General features: G+C 38.3%; 1 protein-coding gene across 6 annotated transcripts in view; it reads left to right on the forward strand.

Moving 5' to 3' along the window:
- KIF4A (kinesin family member 4A) overlaps positions 1-24,555 on the forward strand; it is a 121,361-nt gene that overhangs the window by 61,634 nt on the left and 35,172 nt on the right. For 5 of the 6 annotated variants that reach the window (XR_011535851.1, XM_070603898.1, XM_070603903.1 and 2 more), the window contains exons 11-15: positions 2,859-2,991; positions 4,931-4,989; positions 5,106-5,211; positions 9,961-10,017; positions 11,262-11,447. Coding sequence is in view for 5 of the 6 variants with exons in the window: in XM_070603898.1 (XP_070459999.1) it covers positions 2,859-2,991; positions 4,931-4,989; positions 5,106-5,211; positions 9,961-10,017; positions 11,262-11,447 (541 nt within the window). In the remaining variant the exon portion in view is untranslated. The remainder of the gene's footprint in view (positions 1-2,858; positions 2,992-4,930; positions 4,990-5,105; positions 5,212-9,960; positions 10,018-11,261; positions 11,448-24,555) is intronic. The other variant, XM_070603901.1, reaches the window with a different exon arrangement.

Here is a 24,555-nt window from a genome sequence, read left to right on the forward strand (position 1 = left end):
TTCAATGAGTTTTAGTAAATTTACAGAGTTATACAACTATCACTACAATCCAATTTTAGAACATTTCCGTCACCCCAAAAAGATCCCTCGTACCCATTTGCAGTCACTCCTATTCCCACTCCCAGCCCTAGGCAGCCATTAAGCTACTTTCTGTCTCTATAGGTTTGCCTACTGTGGACATATCATATATGTGGAATCATGCAGTATGTGGACTTTTTGTCTGGCTTCTCTCACCTATAATGTTTTTGAGACTCATTCATGTTATAGCATGTATCAATACTTCATTCCTTCATATTGCTGAATAGTATTCCATTGTCTGTATATACCACATTTTGTCTATCCATTTACCAGTTGATAGACTTTTGGGTTGTTTCAACTTTTGGGCTATTCTGAATTATGCTGCTATGAACATTCACTTGCAAATTTTTGTATGGACATATGTTTTTTATTGGGTAGATACCTAGCAGTGGAATTGCTGGATCATATGTTTAACTTTTTAAGAAACTGCCAAACTGTTTTCCAAAGTGGCTACACTGTTTATTCTCCCCATGCTTCTGGATTTTGGTTCATAGTTAGAAAGCCTTTCCCTACACCAAGGTTAAAGAGGAATTCATCCATGTTTTCTTCTAGTATTGAGGTCAGTTTTATTTTTTACATTTCATTTTTCCTTTTGGAGTTTATTCTTATGTATGATGTGAGCCTATTTTCTTTTAACATCCTTATTTTTAATAACTCAATCATTTTTTTCTGATTATAAAAGTGATACATTGCTTCTTGTAGGACACTTAGAAAAGTATAAAGAATAAATATTAAAATTGCCATAATTTCATCACCCAGAGATGGCCAACCTCTCTTTGTAATTCTCTCCCTTTGGGTAATTTAATCTCGGTTTTCTAATAATATTTTAAGAGTGTTGGATAAAGAAACTAAGGAAAGCTGGAGTCTCTTAAGGACCTATTCTAGTATACCCAGTTTAGAAGCAATTTGTCCATTTTCCTTTCCTTTCAATTTAGCACAGTCCTGTTTCATGTAAGACAAGACTAATGAAAACCATTTCAGACTTCCAACTACCTAGAATATATTATAGGATATCGTTTCAGCTACAAAAGTAATAGAGTCTTAGAAACCGTTAATGAATCAAACAGTTGAACTCAATTGTTCAATGTTTTACAGAGAAATAAAGATGCTACTTCTTTTCTTAAAAATATGTACTTATATTTTTAGAGACATTTCGCTAAGTTTTTTACAAAATGTACAGTTTATATACATGTTGAGTTTTTTTTTTTTTGCTTTTTGTCCTTGGATTATATTTTTTTCTTTTTGAATGTGTGTCATTGAAGCTTTTGTACTGATTTTCTGCAAGTGTTTGTCAATTTCCACATGCTCAGCTAACTTGAATTTCTGGCATTGGCAATTAAATAGCATGTGAAAGAGGAAACATTGGTTTTCTGTTATATTATCCTCCATTTAGAGAAACCTTGGACATTTTTAGGGGAAAAAAGCTATTGAGTTAAAAGTATCATTACTTTGGACCTTAACAACTTACACGAACGATGCATGGAAGTTTTCAGTTTAATTACAATGAGAAAATAAGGAAATATCAGAGCAACGTAAATTAACACTAAATTTACTGATAGTTCATTTTTATAATCCACATTTTAATTGAACATTCCTTCATAAGAGTCTTAATAAATTCTCAAGAGTGTAATATGAGACCTTATGGTGTGGTCCTGCTATTAACTTTTTGATAAAGAGCATGCTAAGGTCTTCTGTAAGAATTCGTGGAGGTCTTAAGCTGGATGAGAGGGCATCTATTCCTGAAACCCTTTTCTATCCTTTATTGAGATTGAGAACAGCTGTTCCTTGTCCTTTTTTTCTCTTTATTATAGCCTTGACAGCTATTCATTTTTCCTTTCAGTATCCTTCAGATCAAATCTTCACATCTGATCTTTTTTCACCCGTCCTGTTTTCCAGTTTTGAACATTTACTCCCAGTGGATTACAAAATAACCCCAAAAACTTAACTTCTTGTTGGTCTACTTAATTAGTTTGGAACTGATATCAAGTAATCTGCATAAATTCCAAAGGTTTTTATCTCTACATACATTCCATCAAGCTATTTCTGTTCCTCCTTTCCACTCCTATTTGAAATGGAAACCATTGTTGCCACCCACTCTAAGCAATTTAAAATTGGTAGACAAATGAACAGGAGGCTATGGGTCATCATTCTCAAGCAAGGCAAGCACTTAGAAGGGAGCATGTATTTATGCAGAATTGTGAAATGTGCTCTTAGTGGCCACTGGTCATCATTTCAACTTTCTGACTTCTTAAATGCTATTTCCCTAAACGTTATAGTAACTAGGTAATTGACTTATGCTGATGAGGCTAACTTTTGACCCTAAGCAGTGTCACTTTTACCTCCTCCATATGTCTTCTTTTCCTACTTCCCTAATCTTTAATGAGGGATTGAGAGTGGGAAGAAGAGAAGAAGAGGGAGAGAATATGTATCTTAGCTACAGTTAGCCTTCACTTCTTACCTTCATGGCACAAATAGAAAGATCCTAAACCAAGAGCCAAGGGTAGAGGTTAGTCATTCCTGTTCCAACCATATCTGACTTTAATTATTACCGTTCTCCAAATCACTAATTTAGAGTATTTCAGGCATATGTTTCTTATTCATCCAATATACTGACTGATTGGGAGAATATATTGGAATGGACACACTTTTTCCAGACTTTTGGGGGGTAATTTTAAACCAACCGCCCTACTCAAAAGGCGTATGGGATATATTTTTATCCACCTTTGATATAGGTGTTATCAATCAAGTATTTTTCTAATATGTTACTTTCTTTGTTTTAGTGTAGAACCATCAGAGAATCTACAATCCCTGATGGAGAAGAATCGGTCCCTGGTAGAGGAGAACGAAAAATTAAGTCGTGGTCTGAGCGAGGCGGTTGGTCAGACAGCCCAGATGTTGGAGAGGATCATTTTGGTGAGACCCCAAGATTAAACTACTAGCAATATGGATATTTACTAGCTTTCGTTTCTGAAATATTTAATATGCTTCTTAGTATGACAGATAAGTTATGTGGAAAGAAATGAATTAGTGTTACTATATCCTCTGTGGAGCCCCTCTAGGGTAAATACATGGGCTTGTAATCAAACAGACAGAAAAGTTAAAAGAACTGTACAGTGAACATCCATATGTTCACCACAAAGAGTCCACATGAATCCCATTTTAAAATATATTTGCTCTAAAATATCAGAGAGGAAAGAACCAGCTCCCTCTGTCACCTTAAGTCCTGCCTAATCTTTATCCATAATACCAAGTCACTAAGGTTTTAGTTCCTCTCTATCTCCCTTCCCCTAACATTGTCACATTTCATATCCCATCCTAACAACTGCCATAGTGAGATAGAATGGCTGGGAAATTAATTTTAATTCCTTTATATATGGTTAATTTCCAAAGAGTGGATCACTATGTAACTGATCACACCAGTTTTGAATTCTACTACCTGTTTGATAGTAACCTCCTGGATCTGTGAGTGCTGGCTCTGTCACTAATGTTTTTCAACTAGTCTAAATACAACTTAGTCTTTGATAACACGACTATCGCCAGTAGTGAACTGTTTCCCCCAAAATGTAATTGAACATCTGTAATCTATACACCTTCACACATCAGTGTGCTCTCTAGTCAAGGAAGGGTGAGCTGCTTAAAGATTTCTTATTTTTTTGTTTAAGATTGGCACCTGAGCTAAAATCTCTTGCCAATCTTTGTTTTTTTTCTTCTTCTTCTCCCCAAAGCCCCCCAGTATATAGTTGTATCTTCTAGTTGTAGGTCCTTCTGGTTCTGTTATGTGGGACACCACCTCAGACTGGCTTGATGAGCAGTGCCATGTCCGTGCCCAGGATCCAAACTGGCAAAACCCCGGGCCGCCAAAGCAGAGCATGCGAACTCAACCACTCGGCCATGGGGCCGGCTCCCAGATTTCTTTAAAGGGGCCAAATCCTACTTCCATTGTATTGTCCGTTGCTAGCAGAAGGATGAAAATGGGATCTAGGGGATTTTTATATATAGTTTTCTGTCTCCAGTACTGCATTTTATGCCTTTGAAGTAACTCTAGAAGCTGTGTTTCACCATGTATGTGAGTGTAGCTGACATAATAGACAGTACTTGACCTTCATAAGGTTGTTACAATGGCTGCCTGATAGGCTTATTGTTTGATGTCCTGTCAGAACTTCATAACAAGCAATTTTTATCCTATATAAACTGTCCATCCCAAATCTGTTGCAGTATCTAGCATGTTACAGATACTGTGATTGAAATAAAACGAAAAATATTAATCACCTTTCCCAAAATGTCACTACCTCTGCCATTTCTTCTTCTCTGCGATCATTCTTGTGCCCCATCCTTTTTCTTGCTTTCTTTTGCTAAAACTAGCCTACCATATCAGATAGTGTAACTTGAAAAAACTCTCAGCTCATATTCAGTGTGAGGCCCTTCTATGTTTTAAATGCCCTTATGCCAGGGCTAGGGAACAGTATAGTATAGAAGGTAGTTTAAAGTAACTGGGTTTTTTTGCAAACAGCGGAGAGTAGCATGCCAGGAAGTATTGCTTTTTCTCCCAGTTGCAAAGTTCTCTATGGAATTAAGGCTTCACACTCCATCCCGTAGTCTGAGCTTCATGGCAAGCAGAAGACCCAGCTCCTTGGATGCTATTTTTAGTAGCTCATGTTGACTGAAGGACTAATTTCCATGACTCTTAAAGAATACATTTCTCAGTAAATAACCAAAGCCCACTAAATCCTCTATTAGAGCAAAGGAGGCAGGCTCTCTACCTAGGTTTTAATCCATAGGAGTAGGAGAGAGGGCATAATTAGGTTAAGCTGTCAGGCACTGCCACTGATGATCTCCTGGGTCTTTGTTGCAGACAGAACAAGCAAATGAAAAAATGAACGCCAAGCTAGAAGAACTCAGGCATCATGCAGCGTAAGTTTCCTACCAGATGTATGCTAGTGACCCCTACTGCCTTAGTATATAACTATGGACCCTCTGGCCTTTGCAATATATAATTAACCCTTGGGTTCCTTTGCTTGAATTTTCAGCTGCAAAGTGGATCTTCAAAAGCTAGTGGAGACTTTAGAAGACCAGGAATTAAAAGAAAATGTAGAGATAATTCGTAACCTGCAGCAAGTGATTACTCAGCTATCGGTAAGCCAAGTAGGGACGGCATAAATAGGAATATTGCTTTCCTTTGTTTCTCTTGATGCATATAAACATGTCTAATTCTGTGCCTTTTGCTGAAACAACTAGATTGTGAACTGTTTGAGGACAGAGATCATGGATCACTGGATCTGAATATTAAATTTGTTAAATCAAAACAGACATAGGTTACATATGCAACAGCACAATAATATTTCAGTGTTCTAATCAAACACTAGAAACAGCAACATAGCAGTGCAAAATTGCCTGGGTATCATGAGCAGCAGTCATTGATTTGTTGTTCTTTCAGTGTAGGCTAACTTAATAACAGGCCTTGTACCATACCCCAATTTTATTTTATTTTATTTTATTTTTTTGAGGAAGATTAGCCCTGAGCTAACATCTGCTGCCAATCCTCCTTTTTTTGCTGAGGAAGATTGGCCTTGAGCTAAAATCTGTGCCCATCTTCCTCTATTTTATATGTGGGACGCCTGCCACAGCATGGCTTGATAAGCAGTGCTAGGTCTGCACCCGGGATTCAAACCAGTGAACCCCAGGCCGCCAAAGTGGTGCATGTGAACTTAACCAGTATGCCACCAGGCCAGCCCAATACCCCGATTTTAAATAAGCTGAGTTTTGACAGATGGCTTAAAGCAACCAAGGAACACCATAACTCTTTTATGATCAGTAATGAATTAGTTTGAATGATTGTTCTGCTGTAAGTTCCCATTTTTATTTATTTTATTATAGTAGTTGTGGGTGGATTTGGAGGAGGGGTATTTGTTGTTTTTCCCAGAAGAAAAATTCTTACAATCCCTCCACCCTAAAAACTTATTTTTATTTTTGGTGTTCCTTCTCTATCTTAGTCCTTAGGCATATATACTTTTTAAAACTTGAAATCATTTTATGTTAAGGGGTAATGGTTGGTTAAGGAGTTACAGTTGGTTTTGCTCCATCTCTACTCTCTTGTTTATTATTCTGAAGCAGTCATGTGTATGTAAATGCTTGCTGATAATTTCTAGCTCTTGGGCAGAGGTTTTAATTTAAGCAAAACAGTGATTCTCCGCCCCAGGTCTTGCCCAGTGTTTTCTAGAGTTGTCAAAAGGTTATCACAAAATCATCCACATCTATATTTTACTCTTAAAGAGTCAATGGAAAAAAATACCATCCAGTATTGTAAAGGGAAGGTTAGGATGGCCAGTTCCAAGAAATTAAATGAATAAACTCCCAAAAGACTAGAAAGCAATGTTTTAGAATAAGTATAACTGTACAAAACTATCACAATAAGCCCAAGATTACAGTTCATTTATATAATAAACAGGCCACAGTTAATTGAGAACCTGGGCTCCAGAGCCAGATAGACCCTGGTTTGAAGCCAGTTCTGCTAGTCACTAGCTATGTAACCTTGCTAAGTATTGTATCAAAAGAAAATAATTTAAGTGACTCAGAGGTTAAAGGCATTATTCAGCTGATTCACTTAGGGAGCACCTGAACTCCAGGTAACTCCCAAGTTGAAGCAGGATTGGAGTTTTATAGGGTGAGAAGGGAGGGGGTGTGTCCTTGTGGTTTGGCTCAGGTAGCAGTTTTTGTTGTTAATTGCTATGAAACTTTTGGTTGGAGGCTGTTCCAGTTTTCATGCCTCTTGCTCAATCCCATTCTGATAGTTGTCTGATTATTTCCAAGACTTGTTCTTGCAAGCCTTGTAGTTTGTCAGTTGGTCAAGTTCACAGGTGAGAGGGACGGCAAAGAAGGGGGAAAGGGAAAGGAGGCAAGGAAAACTAGGGACCCTCTCTCACGTCTATTTTAATCCTCTTACATTAGCGATATGGGCAAAGCGCAGTGGGAACACAAAGGAAGGAATGATTAACTGCCTGGAAAACTCAGGAAGGCAGCACAGAAGAAACTGGGTCCTAAAAAATGAATAGGAGTTTGCCACATAGACAAAGGGGAAAGGACAATCTATATAGAGGAACAGGTATATGCAAAAGCAAAAAGGGAAGTTTAGAACATGGTAAGAACTTCAATGTCGCTGAAGTATCGAGTGCATGCCAGAGAATGGCTATCACAAGGTTAAATTTCACCATCTATAATTCCACTTAAATATAGCTGAAACATCTGATGTATGAAAACCTTGTGTGAACTGCCTCGGAATTAAGATAATCTAGACTGGAGAACCCTACTGCAGCCAAAGCTTATAGGATCAGAAGAGAGTGATCCAGGGCACTATTGTTCATGGCCGCCACACCAATCTTAGAGAATTTCATACCACCTCATTTCTGGGACTTTGAGTCACATGGGAAAGATGAAGAAGAACACCCATGGAACAAAGTTAATAAAATCAGAGAAAGCATATCCTCAGTGAGAATCTGGCAATATGACTGGTGCCTGGTGTGCCTATAGAGGAAGTTGCTAGTGGTGGCTGGCTCAGAGGAACTCTGTAGAATCAGTGTCTGCCACTAAAATTCACTTGGCACAGGAGAGTGCTAAAGATTGCCACAAGCTGATAAAGTCCCTGGCTTCCATCCACTGTCACAGCTAGGCAGAGTAAACCCTTTTACCCAGGGCTCCTGCTAGACTCTTGAATCAGAGTTCTCTGTGACTATTGTTTGGAGACCCTTCCAGCTACACATTTTTTTGGAAATACACAACAATGTATTCTCTGGCTTTTGTTAAGACTCACTACAGTGAAAGCAAAATGTTTCAAATGTAAGTGCTTGTGCCCTTCATTCTGGATTAAAACTATTTTTATTTTAAGCGATGGGTGAACACTCCCTTTTCAGTTTTGAAGGCAACCATTGTTCTTGGATCTTCCTCCCAGGGCTTTGAGGGCTAAACTGTACCATTTCTTCCCTTAAAATATAATTCCAGAAAACCTCTTTGTTGCAGTTACCTGTGAGGAAATTCATGCAGTCCTTTCATTCCCACAAAATCAAATGTTTTTGTTTTTACCCCCTCCTCTAAGACCAATTCCATAAAAAGCATTCTGCATGCCCAGTAATGGTATTGCCTACAGCCTACAAGCACAAACTTCATTTTGGAGGGTACTGCTGGTTAATGTAGCTCAGTGTACCCCTGACTTGTTCCCCTGACCATCACCTTCAGTAAATCATGTCTTTTTACCTTAAAAGAGGTTTTCAGTTGTAGCCTTAGAATGAGGGAGAAAGAGGCTGTTAGGTTGAAATAAATCCTATTGTTATACATTTACATTTAGGATTATGAAGGCAGAATCCTGCCATGTTCTTATAGAACATGTCACCAAGGCTTAAACCGTAGCATTGTGAAATTTCATTGGGCCAAAAGCCAAAAGGTAAACTCACAGTAACAACATGTCTTTTTCTAGGATTAACCCATCTACTTTGATCCTGACCCTCTGGAAGGTACTAGAAAAAGTCTCCAAAAGCCAGTGTTATAGGTTCTACTAATCTAGGATAGGCCTGTAACAAGTCCTTTTACTGAAACTTAAAACATGAGAGGGAGGAAAGCCTAACCATTAACCTATAATATATTGAAGTGCTCTGTTTTTTAAGAAGGATTTAGTATGTCCTGCCCTCGGAGAATCACCGGGACCAGAAATCATGATGAGAAAGGATATGGGAACACTGGAGCTTCCTTTGAATTCTCTTTGAGTCTTACTGGTTGGGAATTTCTGGGCAGAAGGGAAATGCTTTACAAACTGCTCTTACTAAGAGCCCCTTCACTCCTTGCCTTAAAGGAAGTGAGATTCAAGTTTCAACAACGGTGTAATGTTTCACTCAGCCGATGCAGAGACTCCATTTGCTAACCCTAAATTCTTTCCTTGCTATTGAACCAATAGCCCTTTTACCTATGACCTCCTTAATCATGTGACTTCCTGGAAATAATCCTTTCTTCCAAGGGCTTTGCGGAGGAATCACTTAAACAGAAGTGTTAATCCATATGTTGCAATGCCAGATAAAGCCTAAATTCCAGTGGAAACAACAGAGCTCGCTCATATGATAGCATGTAAACAAATTAGTCCTAATAAGTGGTTTTGGGTTTCCCTTCTTGGTGGTTGTTGTTCCAATGCCCCCAAAAGGAATTTGCCATTCTCTGGGAGAGAATCAGTGTTTACCCTCTCCCTTCAGGTAATCACTACCTAGAGTAGCTGTATGTGATTAGTTCTTATGTATATAAGAGACAGAGGCTGCAATACATTTGTCTGACTTCATGAACACATTTTTCTCGAGTATCCACTGTGGCATTTATTTCCTTATAGAGTAGGCTCTAGCTACCTTGACTGACTGTAAAATAAAAATAAAAAATAACCCTTCATTCTGTTCACTTTTCTGCTGCATTGCCTTTATTTGATATGTCTGTTCTTAGGATGATATGTTCATGAAAGCTGGCTAGATCTGCACATTATAGAGGTAGACTTGGTGGTAAAACATAAAAAGAAAGAGTAGAATCTATAAAGTGGGTTAAACTTTGGCCCGTTGGAATAGCTAAGTGTTTCACTCTGGCCCAGTGATCTCTGGCAGAGCAGGAGAGGTGCAATAAATGTGTCAGTTGCCACATGACCCTATTTTTTACGAAGACTGCACGATCAACCTTTATAGAGACAGACTCTTGAGAGGTTGGACGTGGAAGCATGTGGCTGTTGGGGTATATGTGACTATAAAATAGGTCCAGCACCTTAAATGGTCTCTGTATACACTTGAAAAAAATTAACCAATATAAAATCCACTAGTAAGCTTTGTTTCAGAATCTTTTCCTAAACTGAAACATTATTTGTCATTGTAGGATGAAACTGTTGCTTGCATGGCTGCAGCCATTGATACTACCGTGGAACCAGAAGCTGTAAGTAATTGGCCTCTTTGTGTAGAACCAGGAGCTTTAACTGTGTCGTTTCCTGTAAGTTATCACTCATCTGAGGAATAGAATCCCTAATTGCCACCATCTCCATAGAATGCCTTGGAAATCCAGAAAGCTTGAGTGTAAATCTCAGCTTTGTAAGCTCTCTAACTTGGATAGGCTCTGTCTCTAATAGTATAACTGGTAACGGGTGGCAGGGCTTCTTGGGGATGTCACTTTCCATATTTGTGGTCTGGCTTACTGATTTCTTATTAGATGCTAATATTCTGCATTGACTGTCTAGCAAGTTAATGAGGAAGGGAACAAATTAGGAAATTATGGCAAAGTCTAAAAAGCATTAGAGAAGAAATGGAAGAGAATTTTTTCTCCACATACTTTTCTATGGATGGGATGGTTAGGGGCTAAAAGAGCCAAGGAAAATATTTTGAGTGTTCAAGTTGCAACAATAGATAAAATGTATTAGATGTTGGCTAAAGATTATAGAGCCAGGTCAAAATCAAAGGCTGAACAATGATTTGATTGAGACAGCTTTTTCCGCCTAAAACAAATGTATACCAATATTTGCCGGTCTCATGGCGCAGCGGTTAAGTTCGCACTTTCTGCTTCCGTGGCCCAGGGTTCGCCAGTTTGGATCCCGGGTGCCGACATGGCACCGCTTGGCAAGCCATGCCGTGGCAGGCATCCCACATACAAAGTAGAGGAAGATGGGCACAGATGTTAGCTCAGGGCCAGTCTTCCTCAGCAAAAAGAGGAGGATTGGCGGCAGGTGTTAGCTCAGGGCTAATCTTCCTCAAAAAAAAAAAACTATGTTTCAATTTTCTGAAAGAAGAAAGATAGGAGATAAATCAGGTGCCAGAGGTCAGCTCTGTGCGAATAAATGAAGCCTCTTCTCCATTTCCACCTTTCCTAAAAGTGCCATTTCCAGAGCCCTCTCTCCTCTAAGGACCCCTTAGAATGAGGTAAAAGTAAGAAATGTTGATCAGATCAATAAAAGAAAGAGCAGGAAACTTAGTTTGCTCTAAAAGAGTCAGATAAAGGATGTAAGAAATAAGGTTCTTGTAGAGCAGGGAAATAGGCTAGCTCAATTTATTTCAGATGTTTAAAGTAAATATATGAGAAGCCACAGTTTTATTAGTAATGGTAAAGTGGCTGTGAGGCTTGATGAAACAGTGCCTAAGGAACTCCAACTGCTCGTTTCTCTTAGAAATCATTATTCTAATCTTTTCCAGCAGGTGGAAACCAGTCCGGAGACCAGCAGGTCTTCTGATGCTTTCACCACTCAGCATGCTCTACGTCAAGCTCAAATGTCTAAGGAGCTGGTTGAGTTGAATAAAGCCCTTGCCCTGAAAGAGGCCCTAGCCAGGAAGATAACTCAGAATGACAGCCAACTACAGCCCATTCAGTTCCAGTACCAGGTAAAATGTTTACTAGGCCAGCATTTGTTCATGTATACCATCTCTCTTTAATTGTATAGGAAGAAAACAGGCACACGGTTTTTGGTGATGACAAGACATTATAATATGCCTAGGACAACTGGAGTTGTAACTATTGATTTAAAAAAGGATACATTCAGGATAGGGAACCTGTAGCTTTGTTTCATTTAATCTAATACCTTACCTTATGCAACAGATATTTAATAGTTTGATACTGTTATAATAAATGTGGTCCCTGCTTGTGGAGAAATTTGTTCTAATAACTATGCTGGGATTCTGAAGGTACATCTCTTAGTCGATGATCTAGGTTATAGGGTGAATTATGAAGAGACTTGTAGTAAATATCACATGACTTGGCAACTGGCTAAACTGTTTTTCCTAGTGGTAGTCTTAAGTGGCCCTTGCTAGTGAATAGCAGGTCTTTACTTAAAGACAAGTCTTTGGCTTTCAGGTTATCCACAAGGCTACCCTTGCTCTAGGCATTATTTTCTCTTGTAGCCCAGTGCTTCCATCACAAAGGGATGTTAGCGGAGCTAGTAAGGGGAAGAGTGGATGGTTTTCCCATCCAGTTATATGCTGCCACCCTCAAAGTCCTATATACTGGTATCGAGAAATCCCTGTAGTACTCATGCTTTTCTACCACCAACTCCCCTAAATTTTCAGAGTAAACAAGAAAAGTATTTCTACTAAATAATTTTCACTGCTTTTTTCCCCTGGGGTAAAGGTTGCTTCCAAAATAATGACTGAGTTGCCAATAGAGGTTTTATTTCCTTTTTGTTATCACAGTCATGTTTAACTTTTTTAAAACTACTTTTTATTTATGTCAAACAAATGCATGTATATCATTTTTAAAAGTCAAAGAGTATAATACCCAGAAAAATAAAAGCAATCTCCTGCCCTACTACCTTCTCTCCTGTTCCCTAGGCTTATACTTTGAGTTCTTTAAGCTGACACGTCCATATTTCTAGATAAGAGTTGGTAGTATAATTATGTTAATTTAAAAATTTTAGACATTATCAATTGACTTCCCACTATGAAAGATGGGAATATAGCTCTAGTATACAGCCACTCATGCAATCTGCTTCACCTCTATCTTTTTAAAATGGTTATATCACAATTTCAATTAAATGAATATTTAGTGTTTAAATTTTTATGATTATGTAAATATGTTTTACAGCTGAGCCACATGGTATATAATATGATTCCATTTTCTTTCTTGTACAGCTTTTTGTATTTCCTGGAGTTAATAATCTCATTTTTTTTTTCTTTTCATTAAGATTATGATAGTTTACAACCTTGTGAAATTTCAGTTGTACGTTATTGTCAGTCATGTTATAGGTGCACCACTTCACCCTTTGTGCCCTCCCCCACCCCCCCTTTCCCCTGGTAACCACCAATCAGTTCTCTTTGTCTATATGTTAACTTCCACCTATGAGTGGAGTCATACAGAGTTTGTCTTTCTCTATCTGGCTTATTTCACTAACATAATACCCTCAAGGTCCATCCATGTTGTTGTGAATGGGACGATTTTGTCCTTTTTTATGGCTGAGTAATATTCCATTGTATATATATATATATATAAAAAATATATATATATAACCACATCTTCTTTATCCAATCATCTGTTGATGGGCACTTAGGTTGCTTCCACATCTTGGCTATTGTAAATAATGCTGCGATGAACATAGAGGTGCATGGGACTTTGGGAATTGCTGATTTCAGGTTCTTAGGATAGATACCCAGTAGTGGGATGGCTGGGTCATATGGTATTTCTATTTTTAATTTTTTGAGAAATCTCCATACTGTTTTCCATAGTGGCTGCACCAGTTTGCATTCCCACCAACAATGTATGAGGGTTCCTTTTTCTCCACAACCTCTCCAACCTTTGTCACTTTTTGTTTTGGATATTTTTGCCATTCTACCAGGTGTAAGATGACATCTTAGTGTAGTTTTGATTTGCATTTCCCTGATGATTAGTGATGATGAGTATCTTTTCATGTGTCTATTGGCCATCCATCTATCTTCTTTGGAGAAATGTCTGTTCATGTCTCCTGCCCCTTTTTTGATCAGGTTGTTTGATTTTTTGTTGTTGAGCTGTGTGAGTTCTTTATATATTATGGAGATTAACCCTTTGTTGGATAAATAACTTGTAAATATTTTTTCCCAATTAGTGGGTCGTTTTTTGTTTCAATCCTGTTTTCCCTTGCCTTGAAGAGGCTCTTTAGTCTGATGAAGTCCCATTTGTTTATCCTTGTATTGTTTCCCTCGTCTGAGGAGTTATGGTGTCCGAAAAGATTCTTTTGAAACTGATGTCAAAGAGGGTACTGCCTATATTCTCTTCGAGAAGATTTATTGTTTCAGGCCTAATCTTTAGGTCTTTGATCTATTTTGAGTTTATTTTTGTGAATGGTGAAAAAGAATGGTCAATTTTCATTCTTTTACATGTGGCTGTCCAGTTTTCCCAGCACCATTTGTTGAAGAGACTTTCTTTTCTCCAGTGTAGGCCCTTTGCTCCTTTGTTGAAGATTAGCTGTCCATAAATAATCTCATTTTTTTTTCATTTACTTAGTTTTCTATATACCTGTCAATAATTTATCTCCAAACTTCTTGACAGAATTATAAAACTTCTCTCAATATGGTCAAACATTCCAGGTAATTTAACAACCCATTTCTTTCTTGAAGACAACCCTCCTGGAATCTTCTATCCTGGTTTGCTTTCTCTAGGCCCATTGCTCAGCCATTAACCGGGACCATCATCCTGGGAATCTGCTTCACTTCTTGTCTCTGTGTTGAAGCCAGTTCTGTGTCTTCCCCATTCTTGGGATGCCCCTTTATGTTGGTGGAGTACAACCCCAGTAGTTTTCTGTGAAAGAAAAATGTTTTAAACCATTGCATGCCTGAAAATAGCTTTTTGTTGTTGTAGTTGTTCATACACAGTTAGTTTGGCTGGGTTTACAATTCTACAGTGGAAGTCATTTTTCTTCAGAGTTTTGAAGGCTTAGCTCCATTGTCTTCGATTTCCAATGTTGCTGTTGAGAAGTCTATCGTAATTCCTGAATCTTTTTATTTGATCTGTATTTTTTTCCCCTCTGGAAACTTGCAGGATCTTTTCTTTTCTTTTTTTTTTTTTTTTTGAGGAAGATTAGCCCTGAGCTAACTACTGCCAATCCTCCTCTTTTTGCTGAGGAAGACTGGCCCTGAGCTAACATCCAAGCCCATCTTCCTCTACTTTATATGTGGGCCGCCTACCACAGCATGGCTTTTGCCAAGCGGTGCCATGTCCACACCCAGGATCCGAACCGGCAAACCCCAGGCTGCTGAGACGTGGAACTTAACCACTGCGCCACTGGGCCGGCCCCTCAGGATCTTTTCTTTGTCCCCAGGTGTAATTTAATTTCACAATGATGTGCCTTGGTATGGGTCTTTTCTCATTTATTCTTCTTGCTGCTTAGTGAATCCTTTCAATCTAGAAATTTGTATTCTCCTTTAATGGGAAGTTTTCATGTATTATTTGTTTAATAATGTCTCCTCTCTCCATTTTTCCTTGCACTCCTCTTAGTCAGATATTGGACCTCTTAGATTTAGTCTCTGCTTTTCTTATCTCTTCCCTCCTATTTTCTATTTCTTTGTCTTTTTATTCCATTTTCTGGAAGATTTCCTTCCACTACTTCTGGTGAATTCTTTTATTTGCCTATTAATTTCTAAGATTTTTTAATCCTCTAATTGTTCCCTTTTTTAGCCTCCTGTTCTTTTTTTTTCATGGATGCAGTGCTCCTCTCTAAGGATAGATTTAAATTTTGTTGAGGTTTGCTTCTTCCTGCCTTTCCTCTGTTTCCTTCAAATCTCCTTCTTTAGTGTGGTGGGGTTTTTTTGTCTTTCTTTCATGTAAGAGCTTTTCTCAAATTTCCAGTGATCTTTGGCTGTCCATTCATATTTAACAGTGAGGTGGTAAAAGCCAATAGGAAGTTCTGTATGCATGGTTTTCTCTTGGGCTGGTCAGTTTCCCATAAAGAAATCACTCATTCTCCTGCCTGAAGTTGTGTGGGTAGGGTGGTGGTATACCCTATTTCTAGTAACCCAGAGAAAGTAAGGGAGTTGTAGTCTCTCCAGTCATATACAGACTTTTATTTAATCCTCTATGAGCAATATGATACTTTATCCCTGCCTTTCGCTATGTCTGCTGTTTGTGTCCAGCCTGTCAGGTTCAGCCTCTCCAGAGAGGAAACCTCTGCTCTTCTCTATGTTTCTATGGCTTGTTTCTTCTTGGCTTTTGTCCTATAGGAGTCATATTTCAGCTTTTTCTACTCCCCTAAGTCAGTGACTACTTACTCAACTATTTTCCTCTTCCAAAAGCTTGTTTCTATCTCTTGACTGCTCTCTTTATCCTTGTTGATTTATACCCTTTTTTAGGTCACCTCAGTGGAATTTCAGGGGGAGCGAGTTAAATATGTAGCTCAACCCTCCATGTTAACAGGACATAAAACGCAGCCTTTTTTAGGTCAGATCTATTTTGGCCTTTCCAGGGTAAACAGAAGATTAATGGTAAGGCTGGGAAATTATTCCTCTCTTCTTGTAGTCTTGCCTAGAGACACAGGTACATATGTTCCCCCAGAGTACCTCTAACCCTATGAAGAGGTGCTAGTAATGAGCTATAGCTATAGCTGTAGTAAGATATCTTGTCCTTTTTTCCCTTGGAATCAAATATGCTTGAGATCCCAAAACTAAATGTTAAGAGAAAATAAATTCTTTTTTTTTTTTTTGCTGAGAAAGATTCTCTCTGAGCTAACATCTGTTGCCAATCTTCCTCTCTCTTTTTTTTTCAGCCAACTACATAGTTGTATATTTTAGTGGTAAGTCCTTCTAGTTCTTCTATGTAGCCACTGACACAGCATGGCAACTGACAGACGAGTAGTGTGATTCTGCACCCGGCCCAGAACCCAGCCCACCAAAGTGAAGCACGCTGAACTTTAGCCACTAGGCCATCAGGGCTGGCTCAGAAACAAATTCTTAGTGTAAACAGTACCTTTTAATCACATGTAGATCATTGTCTCTCTTTTTCTAAGAAATAAAGGTAACTTTGTTCTAAACAATATTTTTCCTATCACTGTGAGGAATTGCTATAGAAAAATTTGAGGGGGTATAGGTTCTGATTAATGAAGTTGTTTACCATGAGTTATAGTAGCCCAGGACTCAAATATTTGAATAATTCCCCTTGTGGAGTCAGTGAGACAATTATTGACTGAATGTGGCAAATGTATTGAAGAGATAGTATTTTTCACCCATCTGATTGGTAAAAACTTTGAAGTGTAGTAACATCAAATGTTGACAAGGTACCGGGAAAGAAGTACTCTGTTACATAGCTAGCGAGAGTGTAAATTGGAATAGCCACTTTGGAGTAAAGTTTGGCAACATCTATTAAAACTGAAAATGTGTACCTCCATGATCTTGTAATTCCACTTGTCTTCCTCTAGAAAAACTTTGCACATGTGCACAGAAGGCATGTACAAGAATATTTCATTATGGCAAAAAAAAGAGAGAATGAGATAGATCTATATGTACTGATAGAAATAAATCTCCATGACCAAGTAAAAAAAAAACAGGCAAGTTACACCATAATATATACATACACTGTAATTCTATTTATCTTTAACACATTTCAATAGGTGCAAACACACATACATATATGCACATGTGTATGTGTGTGTGTATATGTTATATATATTTTTTTATTTTATTATTATTATTATTTTTTTTTTTGGTGAAGAAGAATGGCCCTTAGCTAATATCTGTTGCCAATCTTCCTCTTTTTACTTGAGGAAGATTGTCCCTGAGCTAACATCTGTGCCAATCTTCTTCCACTTTGTATGTGGGACGCCGCCACAGCATGGCTTCATGAGCAGTGTGTAGGTCCACGCCTGGGATCCAAACCCATGAACCCCAGGCCGCCAAAGCGGAGCACACAAACTTAACCACTATACCACCTGACTGGCCGCTATATATTATACATTATTTTTTATATCTATTTACATATATTATATATTCTAGATATTTGCCACAATATATTTATATAATTATTAATTATGTATATATTCTAGGCATTTACATATATGTGTAAATGTCCAGAAGCGTAATATGTAAATGTCTAGAAAAAATGTCTGGAAGATCTGGACCAAGCTGATGGCCATGGTTACTTCTAGAGAGGGGACTGAAATTTTGGCAAGAGTGGAGGAGTCAAGGGGACTTGCCTTTTATATATATTATCTGGATTATTTTTTGCAAAAATATTTTCTTTGTTGATTATTATTATTATTTTTTATTGAGTTAATGATAGGTTACAATCTTGTGAAATTTCAGTTGTACATTATTGTCTGTCAGTCGTGTTATAGGTGCACCCCTTCACCCTTTGTGCCCACCCCCCACCCCACCTTTCCCCTGGTAGCCACTAATCTTTTCTCTTTGTCCACATGTTTAAATTCCTCATATGAATGGAGTCATACAGAGATTGTCCTTCTCCATCTGGCTTATTTCACTTAACATAATTCCCTCAAGGTCCATCCATGTTGTTGCAAATGGGACGATTTTCTTCTTTTTTATGGCTGAGTAGTATTCCATTGTATATATATACCACATCTTCTTTATCCAATCATCTGTTGATGGGCACTTAGGTTGCTTCCACATCTTGGCTATTGTAAATAATGCTGCGATGAACATAAAGGTGCATGGGACTTTGGGAATTGCTGATTTCAGGTTCTTTGGATAGATACTCAGTAGTGGGATAGCTGAATCATATGGTAGTTCTATTTTTAATTTTTTGAGGAATCTCCATACTGTTTTCCATAGTGGCTGCACCAGTTTGCATTCCCACCAGCAGTGTATGAGGGTTCCTTTTTCTCCACAACCTCTCCAACATTTGTTACTACTTGTTTTAGTTATTTTTGTCATTCTAATGGGTGTAAGGTGATATCTTAGTGTAGTTTTGATTTGCATTTCCCTGATGCACAGCGATGATGAGCATCTTTTCATGTGCTTATTGGCCATCTGTATATCTTCTTTGGAGAAATGTCTGTTCATTTCTCCTGCCCATTTTTTGATCGGGTTGTTCGATTTTTTGTTGTTGAGTTATGTGAGTTCTATATATATTATGGATATTGAGCCTTTGTCAGATGTATTACTTGCAAATGTTTTTTTGCACTTAGTGGGTTGTTTTTTTGTTTCAATCCTGTTTTCATTTGCCTTGAAGAAGCTCTTTAGTCTGAGGAAGTCCCACTTGTTTATTCTTTCTATTGTTTCCCTTGTCTGAGAAGACATGGTGTCCAAAAAGATCCTTTGAATACTGATGGCAAAGAGTGTACTGCCTACATTTTCTTCTAGAAGCCTTATGGTTTCAGGTCTCAGCTTTAGGTCTTTGATCCATTTTGAGTTTATTTTTGTGAATGGTAAAAAGGAATGGTCAATTTTCATTCTTTTACATGTGGCTTTCCAGTTTTCTCAGCACCTTTTGTTGAAAAGACTTTCTTTTCTCCATTGTATGCCCTCAGCTCCTTTGTCAAAGATTTGCTCTCCATAGATGTGTGGTTTTATTTCTGGGCTTTCAATTCTGTTCCATTGATCTCTGCACCTGTTTTTGTACCAGTACCATCCTGTTTTGATTACTGTAGCTTTGTAGTATATTTCGAAGTCAGGGATTGTGATGCCTCCAGCTGTGTTCTTTTTTCTCAGGATTGCTTTAGCAATTCAGGGTCTTTTGTTGCCCCATATGAATTTTAGGATTCTTTGTTCTATTTCTGTAAAGAACGTCATTGGGATTCTGATTGGGATGGCATTGAATCTGTAGATTGCTTTAGGTAGAATGGACATTTTAACTATGTTTATTCTTCCAATCCATGTGCATGGAATGTCTTTCCATCTCTTTATGTCATCATCCATTTCGTTCAGAAAAGCCTTTTAATTTTCGTTGTATAAGTCTTTCGCTTCCTTAGTTAAATTCACCCCGAGGTATTTTATTCTTTTTGTTGTGATTGTGAATGGTATTGTGTTCTTGAGTTCTTTTCCTGTTAGTGCCTTATTAGAGTATAGAAATGCTACTGATTTATATAAATTGATTTTATGCCCTGCAACTTTGCTGTAGTTGTTGATTACTTCTTAAAGTTTTCCAATGGATTCTTTGGGGGTTTTCTATATATAACATCATGTCGTCTGCAAACAGCAAGAGTTTCACTTCTTCCCTCCCTATTTGGATTCCTTTTATTCCTTTTTCTTGCCTAATTGCTCTGACCAAAACCTCCAGTACTATGTTAAATAAGAGTGGTGATAGAGGGCATCCTTGTCTCATTCCTGTTTTCAGGGGCATGGCGCTCAGTTTTTGCCCATTGAGTATGATGTTGGCTGTGGGTTTGTCATATATGGCCTTTATCATGTTGAGGTAGTTCCCTTCTATCCCCATTTTGTTCAGAGTTTTTATCATAAATTGCTGTTGGATCTTGTCAAATGCTTTCTCTGCATCTATTGAGATAATCATGTGGTTTTTATTCCTCAGTTTGTTGATGTGGTATATCATGTTGATTGATTTGCAGATGTTGGACCATCCCTGTGTCCCTGGTATGAATCCCACTTGATCATGATGTATGATCCTTTTGATGAATTGCTGAATTTGGGTTGCCAAAATTTTGTTGAGGATTTTTGCATCTATGTTCATCAGTGATGTTGGCCTGTAGTTCTCCTTTTTTGTGCTGTCCTTGTCAGGCTTTGGTATCAGCATGATGTTGGCCTCATAGAATGTGTTAGGAAGTGTTCCATCTTCCCTAATTTTTTGGAATAGCTTGAAAAGGATAGGTATTAAATCCTCTCTGAAAGTGTGGTAGAATTCCCCAGGAAAGCCATCTGGGCCTGGGGTTTTATTCTTTGGGATGCTTTTGATTGCTGTTTCAATCTCTTTCCTTGTGATTGGTCTGTTCAAATTGTCTGCTTCTTCTTGACTAAGCTTTGGGAGATTGTAGGAGTCCAAGAATTTGTCCATTTCCTCTAGGTTATCCATTTTGTTGGCATATGGTTTTTCATAGTATTCTCTTATAATCCGTTGTATTTCTGCAGAGTCTGTTGTTATTTCTCCTCTTTCATTTCTGATTTTGTTTATTTGAACTTTCTCTCTTTTGTGTCTTTCTAAGTCTGGCTAGGGGTTTGTCAATTTTATTTATCTTCTCAAAGAACCAGCTCTTTGTTTCATTGATCCTTTCTACTGCCTTTTTCATTTCAAAAGCATTTATTTCTGCTCTGATTTTTATTATTTCTCTCCTTCTGCTGACTTTGGGCTTTGTTTGTTCTTCTTTATCTAATTCAGTTAGGTGTAGTTTAAGATTGCTTATTCGGGATTTTTCTTGTTTGTTAAGATGTGCCTGTATTGTGATGAATTTTCCTCTAAATACAGCTTTTGCTGTATCTCATATGAGTTGGTATGGCATGTTATCATTTTCATTTGTCTCCAGGTATTTTTTGATTTTTTCTTTAATTTCTTCAATGATCCATTTCTTATTCAATAGCATGTTGTTTAGTCTCCACATCCTTGTGCCTTTCTTAGCTTTTTTCTTGTAATTAATTTCTAGCCTTATAGCACTATGATCTGAGAAGATGCTTGTTATTATTTCAATTTTTTTAAATTTGTAGAGGCTTGCCTTGTTTCCCAACATATGGTCTATCCTTGAGAATGTTCCATGCGCACTGGAGAAGAACGTGTATTCTGCTGTTTTTGGATGGAGTGTTCTGTATATGTCTATTAACTCTATCTGTTTTATCTTTTCGTTTAGCTCCACTGTTTCTTTGTTGATTTTCTGTCTGGATGATCTGTCCATTGATGTCTGTGTGGTACTATTATTGTGTTATTTTTGATATCTTCTTTTAGGTTTGTTAATAGTTGCTTTATGAACTTTGGTGCTCCTGTGTTGGGTGCATAGATATTTATAAGCGTTATTTCTTCTTGATGAAGTGTCCCTTTGACCATTATATATTGGCCCTCTATGTCTCTCTTTACCTGCTTTATCTTGAAAACTGTTTTGTCTGATATAAGTATTGTGTGTGACACCTGCTTTCTTTTGTTTGCTATTAGCTTCGAGTATTGTCTTCTACCCGTTCACTCTGAGCCTGTGTTTGTCCTTGGAGCTGAGGTGTGTTGCCTGCAGGCAAGAAATTGTTGGATCTTATTCTTTAATCCATCTTGCCACTCTATGCCTTTTTATTGGAGAGTTCAATCCGTTTACATTGAGGGTGATTATTGATGCATGAGGGCTTAATGCTGTCATTCTGTTGCTCCTTTTCCAGTTTTCCTGTGTTTCCTTTGTTTCTCGTCCTGTGTGTTATAGCCTACCCATTGACTTCTGCAATTTCTTATGCTGGGTTTCTTAGAGTTTTCCTTATTTATGTTTTGTGTCTCTGTTCCGTTTTTTAGTTTGGTGGCTACCCTGAAGTTTGTGTTCAAAATCTCATGTATAACATAGTCCATTTTCTGGTGGTCTCTAACTTACTTAGCCTAGACTGATTCGGTCCCTTTCCTCCTCCCCTCCTAAATTATTGTTTTCATCTCTTATTCCAACTTGTATTGTGAGTTTGTAGTTAGAGTGATAAGGTTGTCTTTGCTTTGGTGATTTACTTCTATTTATCCTAATGCTGTAGTTGAATATTTGCTATCCTATTCCAATTCTATCTATTTGTCTCCCTACTCTGTGTTTTGTGACCCCTTTCTCCCTTTTTTTCTTATTTCAGGTATGAGAGCCTTCTTGAGGATTTCTTGTAGTGGAGGTCTTGTGACTACAAAATCCCTTAGCTTTTGTTTGTCTGAAAAAGATTTAATTTCTCCCTCATATCTGAAGGATATTTTTGCTGGATAGAGTATTCTTGTCTGAAGATTTTTATCCTTTAAAATTTTGAATATGTCACTCCAATCTCTCCTAGCTTGCAAGATTTCTGTAGAGAAATCTGCTGAAAGTTTGATAAGGGTTCCTTTGTAGGTTATTTTCTTCTGCCTTGCTGCCCTGAGTATTCTTTCTTTGTCATTCATTTTTGCCATTTTTACTACTACATGCCTTGCAGTAGGTTTTTTTACATTGACAAATCTAGGAGATCTGAAAGCTTCCTCCACACACATTCCTCTCTCAATCCCTATATTTCGGAAGTTCTCTTCTATTATTTCATTGAGCACACTTTCTGCTCCATTTCGCTTTTCCACACCCTCAGGAATTCTGATGATTCTTAAGTTGCATTTTCTCGTTGAGTCAGCTATTTCTCGGAGATTTTCTTCAGTTTTTTTAATTCTTAGTTCTCTTTCTTCCTGTCTGGAGCCATTCAGCCTGTCTATCTTCGATTATGCTAATTTTCTCCTCTATGATGTCTACACGGGCATTCAGGGAATCCGTATTCTGTTTTGTCTGATCCATTGTATTTTTATTCTCTAGTATTTCTGATTGATTCTTCTTTATAGTTTCAATCCCTTTTGTGAAGTAACTCCAGAACTCCTTGAGTTGATTCTCCATATTTCCCTTTACCTTATTGAGTATTTTGATGATAGCTTTTTTGAACGCATCTTTACTTAGTTTACCTATTTCCAAGTGCTCAAGACATACTTCTGTATTTTTACTCTTTTCCTTTTGGACTGGAGTTTTTATAAATTCCTGGATGGTAGAGGAGCGGGTTTTGCGCATGATGCTATTATTTGGTTGCAGTTACAGCCTGTTGCCAGTAGATGGGGTCGAGCTCACGTGTTCTGAGCCGTCTGCCTTGAGTTGCGATGGCGGCGCGCAGCGCAGGTTGGGGAGGAGGGGCACTTTCTCTTGCACGCTGACCTGTATTCGGGTCAGCTCTTGCTCTCTGATCTCCCGGGGCCCTGGCTTGCTGGGGTTCCCCCACACGAAAGCTTTCCCCCATTAGCGGGTTTCCACTGCACGGGCGGTGGGAGTCCTGGACGATCCCCAGATGCACGGACCCTCCCCTGGTCCTTCCCTCACCCACGGCAGTTATCCCAGTCTCTAGGGGAGGGAGCGAAGTTCTCTCTTACCTCATTCCAGCTCCTCCAAGGGGGGCTCCAGCCTCTCCGCCCTCCGTCATCTCGCTGCTGTGGGTCTCCGACAATCTCTGTCATTAGGATTTTTTTTTTTGGTCAGAAAGCAGTTGCTCTTTTTGGTTGTAATTTGGAGGGGAGAGAGTCCCAGGTGAGCCCACGCCACCATGTTGCTGATGTCACCCCTAAGACCCTATAATAATATTTTCATAAGTATGTTTTCTATAAGTATATACATACACACACGTGTTATTGCCAATTTAAATATGCAGGGTAACTCTAAAGCAATGAGATTGATTTTCATTAGTTATACTGAAGTGGCTCAATATTTTTCATGGAAAACAACTCTTGCATGTTTAGAAAGCCTCTCTGATACAGCCCTACCTAACCTGTCTCTGCTTCTTTGTATCATTTCAGTACTGGTCTAGGGCCTGCATATAATCTTCTTGGCTGCGAATCACTCAGCCAGCCAGTTTCCTTTCATCTTTTTTGGTTATAAGAACATGAAGGAGTCTGTTCATGGGATTTTCCCAATCTTGGAAACTACGAAACTTGAGTTTCTAGAATTCATTTCCTAAATGCATGCAGAACTGCAGTTGCTATTGAATACCTAAGTTTGAAAGTTCTGAATATAAGAATGTTTGTGCAGCTCTTTACAGTTTACAAAAGGTCATTATTTTTTATCTTATTTTGATCTTCCCAACAACCCTGTAAGATAGGTGGTGTCGTTAATTGTTTATACAGATAGGGAAACTCTTGGGGGTCCCCAAGACCACCTCCAGGTTCATTGATTTACCAGAGAACTCACAGGACTCAGGATATAGTCATACTCGTGGCTATGATTTATTACAGTGAAAGGATACAAAGCAAAATCAGCAAAGGGAAAAGGCACATGGTGCAAAGTCTGAAGGAAACTAGGTGCAAGCTTCCAAGAGTCTTCTGGCAGTGGGGTCACACAGGATGCACTTAATTCCTCCAGCAATGGGTTGTGACAGCATGTGTGAAATGTTATCTATCAGGGAAGCTCCCTTGAGCCTAAAAGTCCAG

Source organism: Equus przewalskii, chromosome X (genome assembly GCF_037783145.1).
Source record: "Equus przewalskii isolate Varuska chromosome X, EquPr2, whole genome shotgun sequence".
Lineage (NCBI taxonomy): Eukaryota > Metazoa > Chordata > Mammalia > Perissodactyla > Equidae > Equus > Equus przewalskii.